At 61.7% G+C, this 6,484-nt stretch overlaps 1 protein-coding gene across 3 annotated transcripts; it reads right to left on the bottom strand.

Annotated features, from left to right (window-relative positions):
• Nucleotides 1-72: 72 nt before the first annotated feature.
• On the bottom strand, nucleotides 73-6,383 carry CNPY3 (canopy FGF signaling regulator 3). 3 transcript variants are annotated; one of them, XM_030499438.1, is made up of 8 exons: nucleotides 6,260-6,383; nucleotides 5,846-6,157; nucleotides 5,603-5,644; nucleotides 2,265-2,388; nucleotides 2,016-2,112; nucleotides 949-1,071; nucleotides 674-791; nucleotides 73-552 (listed from the first exon to the last, which is right to left on the bottom strand). In XM_030499438.1, the coding sequence occupies exons 1-8, from the start codon at nucleotides 6,357-6,359 to the stop codon at nucleotides 341-343; spliced, it is 1,128 nt and encodes a 375-aa protein (XP_030355298.1). In that variant the 5' UTR covers nucleotides 6,360-6,383; the 3' UTR covers nucleotides 73-340. The 3 variants fall into 3 exon arrangements, with proteins under 3 accessions (XP_030355298.1, XP_030355300.1, XP_030355299.1); XM_030499440.1 differs by lacking the exon at nucleotides 6,260-6,383 and adding an exon at nucleotides 5,118-5,230 and having other exon boundaries at nucleotides 5,580-5,644; nucleotides 5,846-5,932; XM_030499439.1 differs by lacking the exons at nucleotides 5,603-5,644; nucleotides 5,846-6,157; nucleotides 6,260-6,383 and adding an exon at nucleotides 4,694-5,107.
• Nucleotides 6,384-6,484: the final 101 nt, after the last annotated feature.

A 6,484-nucleotide genomic window follows, 5' to 3' on the forward strand; every position in this document is an offset into this window, starting at 1 on the left:
GGTGTGGCGGGGCGGGCGGCAGCAGCGGGGTCGCGCCTGTCCCGGCACCCCGGGTGAAGCAGCGGCAGCGGCTCCGGGGAGCAAAAAAACGTCTTTATTTACAGTCCCGGCAGGGGGCGGGCAGCGCGGGCAGGGCGAGGAGCCCGCCCCAGGGCAGCACCCGCGGCCTCCCACAGCTGGTGCCCCAACAGGGAGGCAGCGAGGCTGGGTCGGCGGCTCCGCTTCCTGCCGCTTCTCACGGGTCGCTCACGCCGCGACTCAAGTCCCTTCTCATTCGGTAAGGCCGCGGAGCAGGCGGCCGCGGAGGCTGGGGCTGCAGCATCGGGCTGGGGCTGCATCCCTACAGCTCGTCGGCTGGGCTGTGGGTGAGCGGAACCTCCTCCTGCACCCCGCTCTCCTCCAGGGCCTCCCCTGCGGGTGGGAGGCCAGCAGCGCCCTCACTGTCATCCTTTCGGCCCTTCTTCTTCTTCTTCCCACTCTTTTTCTTGCTCTGCTTCTCCCCCACGCTTGCCAAGTCACCCTTCTTGCCAGTCCACTTCTCTGCCAGGCAGCCTGGGAAGAAGAGGGGCAGGGGGGATGCTGAGGGAGTAGCGGGGATCCCCGTGCCCCAGCGGGGCTCCCCTGCCCTCCCCCTAGCAGCCCTGTGCTGCCCAGGGCACCAGGCAGGACTTACTTGTGTCCTTCCCTTTCAACACGTGGTTGGCACAGAGAAACTGGGAAAGGTCCTCCGTCTGGTGGTGCCTGTACCAGTCCTCGATCACATCTTCATACTCCTCCACCAGCACATCGCACTAGCGCAGAGAGGAAAGCCTGGCTCCAGCCATGCGGCACCATGGCAGGACCAGCGCAGCAGGTCCTGCTGACACCCCCATTCCCAGCATTCCCCCCACTCCCAGACCCTCAAGACCAATGGTGGCTGCCGAGGGTCAATCCCACTGAGCCAGGTACCTGCTTTTTGAGGTCAGCCACCTCAGCGGAGGTCTCGTTCCAGAGCTCGTAGGGGATGTCCATCACCACCTTGACGCCCTTGTGCACCAGGTTGTGCAGGGTCTCGAAGGTCTCTGACATGCCCTGGGGGAGCAGTGGTGCTTGGTCAAACCTCGCTCCTCCTGTTACTCCCTCCCAAGCAAAAGTGATGGAAACTACAGTGCTCCTTAACAGCTCCATCCTCCTTACACTAACAGTTATTCTCACACTAAGACTTCTCCCCCTGCTATCAAAAAACTTCCAAACCTCTCCAGCTACCATCACTCTCGCTGTTAGAACAGCCTTTCTAACCAGCCTAGTGCCAGTAACCCTATTCCTGCACTCAGGGTCAGAAAGCATCGCCTCCCACTGAGGATGACAATTCGTCATACATATCAAAATCCCACTTAGCTTCAAAATAGATCAATAATACTCCGTATTATTCTTCCCCTATTTGCAACATGATCCATTCTCCAATTTGCAACATGATACACAGCCTCAGAACCATACATGACAATGTCTTTTTCCTACCTCTTAATATTCCTTGTAGCTATACTAAAATCAACCATTGCTAACAACCTATTTGTACTAATCATGGGCTGAGGAGTTGGAATCATGTAATTCCTCTCATGGGCTGATGGCAGGGGTGTGCAGAAGCTAACACAGCAGCCCTTCAAGCCTTGATATTGTCCTTATCCTAAGCATGGCACAACTTGCCCCAACCAGAAACACCTGAGCAATACAACAAACCTGCTCATCCACAGAAACCGCAACACTTCCCCGCAAACTAGCCAAAATCAGGGTCCCTGGGGCACCAGTGTTGCCAGGAGGGAGTCCCCCTCTGCAAACCCAGTCTCAAAAGCAAGAGGAAGACACAGGCTGGGCAAGACAGCCCCTGGCTCCCCCTGTGCAGCACCCACACCTCACCTGGGGGGAACACGGCACCGCATGCTGCCACTGCCAGGGGATGGAAGAAGGAGCCCCAGTTCAGCACCCGGCAGTGTAGGGGCAGGAGAGGGGACATTTGGGGACCAGAGCACAGCCCTCACCTTTGCGAACCTGTTGCTGCCGCTCCGCTCCTTGTGCAGGTTGTAATCCAAGAGCCGCTTGCAGATGTTTTCTGTCACCTCGATTAACCGGATGTCCCTGCACAGAGAGGAGGGAGGGCTGTGGCTCAGCACAGCCCCTCCAACCCTGGCACAGTTCAGCTTCCTCAGCCCCTCCACAGGCTGCCCAAGCCCCCGCTCTGCGTTCTGCAGCAGTGACAGCAGGAGAACCCCTGTCCCACCCTCACTTACGACTGCGTGTACTTGACAGCAGAGCCCTTCCCGTCCAGGAAGCCATACTTGGTGTCAATCACCTCCTTGGTCTTGCCGGTTTCCTCAAAAGCAGATTTCAGCTCCACTGCCACGTACTTGCACACTGTGGGAAGGAAAGCAGAGGTTGGGGGGGGGGTCTGCAGGGTGACAGCAGCAGAAACAAGCGCAGGAGTCGGGCGTGCTAAAGCCACTGTAAGCAGAGAGGAGATACCTCGGCCATTGGAATAAATAACTAGGAATGGCCTTACCAATTCCACTGGAGCTCCACTGAAGCAGAAGCACCTGAATCAATGCTTTGGTGTGAGCTATGGCACAGCTGGGAAGGCAGTGCCTGTTCTGCCTGCAGGTTGCCAAACAGCTCCACTGCTCAGCCACCAAAGCCTCTGCACCACAAGCTGTTCCCTTCCTCCTGGAAGAGGATGGGGTCTTTTGGCAACACAAGCCCCAGCTCCTCCTCATGACACCAGCACATCCTACCCCATAACAGTTGTCCCAGCGCCTTGGGGACATAAGGGCAGTGTGGGGACCAAGCTGCAGGAAAAGATGGTGCCAATGGACTATGTCACCACACAAAGGGCTGTCTTAGAATCCCAGACTGGTTTGGGTTGGAAGGGACCTTAAAGCTCATCCAGCTCCAACCCCCTGCCACGGGCAGGGACACCTTCACTAGAGCAGGTTGCTCCAAGCCCCTGTGTCCAACCTGGCCTTGAACACTGCCAGGGATGGGGCAGCCACAGCTTCTCTGGGCAACCTGTGCCAGGGCCTCAGCACCCTCCCAGGGAAGAACTTCTTCCTAATGTCTCATCTAAATCTCCCCTCTGTCAGGTTAAAGCCATTCCCCCTCGTCCTGTCCCTACAGGCCCTTGACAAAAGCCCCTCTCCAGGTTTCCTGTCAGCCCCTTTAGGCTCTGGCAGCTGCTCTACGGTCTCCCCTTCAGGAGCCTTCTCTTCTCCAGGCTGAACCAGCCCAGCTCTCTCAGCCTGTCTCGAGAGCAGAGCTGCTCCAGCCCTCGGAGCACCTCCATGGCCTCCTCTGGACTCACTGCAACAGCTCCATGTCCCTCCTGTGTTGTTGCCCCAGAGCTGGATGTAGGGCTCCAGGTGGAGTCAGCTCCAGCCACACTGCCTGTGGCACTGCCTGCAGCTGAGACCACAGCACCAACAGCTTTATCACACAGCACAGGTTTCCACTGGCTCAAAAAAAAAAAAAAAAAAAAAAAAGGAACAACAGCTTTATTTCTTCTGTACTAGAGTCTAACAGAGCTATAGAAACAGAAACCAGAAGAGAAACATCTTAGGGGTTTACAAGTGAAAACGTGGAGGGATGGAAGGCAGGCACGTTGTGGTTCTTCGTTCCCCAAAGCTGGGCTCCCAGGAGGCTGGAGAGAGCTTTGTCCTGTGCTGTGGACTCCTGTTTGCCAGGAGCTGCATCTTCTTCCAGCCCTGCTTTAGGAGAAGGGCCGAGTTCCAGCAGGAAGGGTCTGTCAGCAACCAGCTGCCAGATCTTCTCCCAGGCAATGATGTGAACAGAGAAGGAAGGAAAGAGCAAGGTGGCTTCTTTGGGGCTGCCACCACGTGCTGGATGTTGTGTGCACATCTCCTGCACTTCCCTTTCTCTGCTGGCAACAGGGGCTGGAGGTGACTGCAGCCATCTCTGAGATGGGACGAGTGCTCCTTCCTGCAGCTCCTCTGGACTCAAAATCACCCCTCTCCAGACCACACTATGTGTACCAGAAGCACTCGCTGCTGGGTCCGGTTATCCAGGTTCTGCCGCAGCTATTGCTGTGCGCTGACAGGCTCCAGCCTGGGCAGGGAGAGGAGCAGCGCAGTCAGTGCCCACTGTGGTGCTTCTCTGAGGTTATGCAGGTGCCATAGCACAGCTCCCGCATCCCTGTCTCCAGAGCTGCTTCCCTGGCAGGGGAAGCTTTGCAAAGAGCTCCGGACATTCGTTTCTTCCTTTTCTCTTTGCTGCCAAGCTCCGCATGTCCCTGCACAGCAAAGACAGAGGAAACCAGGGCACACAACAAAGGTCCATCATGACCTGCCCTGGACCGCCTGTGAAGCCGCCGATCGTTCAGGGAGGAAGCACCGCCGCGTCCGAGCGGTGAGCGGCAGAGACGACCAGCCCCGTTACAAGCCGCCCGGCGATTAGTGCCTACCGAGAGCAGCCCCTCACCGGGGGACGGGCAGCAGACACCCGTCAGCAGGGACATACCGCGGGAGGCCCCGCTGTGCCCCGCCGCGGGGGCACCGCTGGACACGCAGCAGCCCCTGGGCTCACTCGTCTCCTCCGCCGGCGGCGCCGGGCAGAGGGGCAGCCCGCAACGCCCGCACCGGTAACGCCCCGGCCCAGCAGCTGAACACGGAGCCGGACCCACGCGCCCGCGGGCTGCCCCGGCGCCGCTTACCCTCGCACTTGCTGGGCAGCCGCACCCAGTCCGAGTCGTCGCCTCCCGCCGCCGCCGCCATCAGCAGCAGCGCTGCGGCCGCCGCCGCCGCCGCCGCCGCCGCCATGGCTCCACTTCCGGGACCGCGCTTCCGGGCGCGCTGTGCCCGCCCCGCGGGGTAACCATAGCAACCGCGCGGCAACTGCCAATCGCAGCGCTGCGCGTGGTAGGGTCGGCCAATCCCGTCCCGCCATCCCGGGCGCGCCGAGGGCGGGGACCGCCCGACCGCCGTAAACGCGCCGGCGGGGTGAGCCGCTGGGCCCCACGTGGGCGGCGGCGGCCCCTCTCTCTGCCCCAGCCCCGTGGGGTTCCCCCCAGCACCCCAAAGCACTGGGTCACTCCCTCCAGCGTTTGGGGGTGCTCCAAAGGCCAACCCAGGACTTACCCCTCAGCTCTGGGCAAGGAGAACGGAGGTGAGGAGGGCACTGGAGAGCGCGACCTTCAGCAGCACCACCCGCACGGCCACGAGCAGGGCTGTTGAAGCGTGGAGCAGCAGCACTGCAATGGAAGGGGCAGGGTGATGCCTCTCACAGGCACCCCACTGTCCCCCAACATCCCCTCCAGGGCTGCAGTGGGGCCAGCGACCCCAAAACTTCGGGCTCAGCAGCCTCCTCAGTGCCTGTCATGGGCTTTTGCCACCCTCACAAATCCCTGAGACACTTGTGACACCTTCACGCTGTCCCTCTGACCCACTTTCTCCCTCCTCTGCACAGATGGAGCTTCAACCCCTCTTCCCCAGCCCCACCACACTGTGGGGACCCACCCTGACCATTCCACAGCCCCAGCCGGGCCCCTGCCACGACTCCAGCAGGGTTTCCTGGGTTTTCCTGACAACAGACGTTCTCACCATGGCAGGGCCTGGAGACTCACCGGCTGTGCTGCTGGGACACAGCTCTGCCACCTCCTCGTTGCCTGTGGGATGAAAGAGCAGCTGGGGAGGCACCAGGTGTGCAGCAGGGCCGGCCACAAACCCCTTCCTGTGCCTCCCCGCTGGGGCAGCAACGTTGGCTTGTGGGGCCTCGCACCTGCTCCTGGAGCCCCCATCCTCGGAGGGCACCGGGGTGCTGGGCAGCAGCACCAAGGCGAGCAGAGGGGTAGCGAGGGGGGCCATACCCGTGATGGGGATGGGGCTGGAGCTCTGGGCTGGGGATGTCGTGGTGGGCCCCACATGGCAGGCGAGATCCCCCTCAGCTGGGAGGTCATCGGGAAGGAGGGAGACAGTGCAGATGGTGCCACCGTCCTCCTGGGAGGCCCCGTAGGAAAAGGACTGCAGGATGCTGCCATTCCCACCGGAGATCCAGACAGCATGGCCAGAGCCAGGGGCCAGCTCGCTCACCACGCAGACCACCAGCCGCCGGTGCTGCCCAGCCACCTCCATGCTCAGCGGCGGGGCCAGGGTGGGCAGCGGCCCAGCAGCCCTGCCAGCTGTGGGGACAGGGGTTAGGGGGGCACCGTGTCCCCCGCGCATCCCACCCACCACGCTCGCCCTTCGCACCCTGCCCGGCTGTCCCTCGCGGGGGTACTCACGGGACAGCAGCGGGAGCAAAGCGGCAGCCAGCAGCACCCAGGGCACCTCCATGGCAGCCGCAGCGGGCTGCCGACGGCTCACCCCACAACCGCCGCCCATCACCTGGCATCGCGGCGGGACGGCCCCCGGGGCTGCGGGGACGGGCGGCTGTCCCCCGCCTCCCCTGCAATGGCACCGCCCGCCTCCCCTCCAGCAGCAGTGGTACCGCCTCCCCCCCCGCCCCG

The sequence above is a fragment of the Strigops habroptila genome, chromosome 10 (genome assembly GCF_004027225.2).
Source record: "Strigops habroptila isolate Jane chromosome 10, bStrHab1.2.pri, whole genome shotgun sequence".
In the NCBI taxonomy this organism is placed as follows: domain Eukaryota; kingdom Metazoa; phylum Chordata; class Aves; order Psittaciformes; family Psittacidae; genus Strigops; species Strigops habroptila.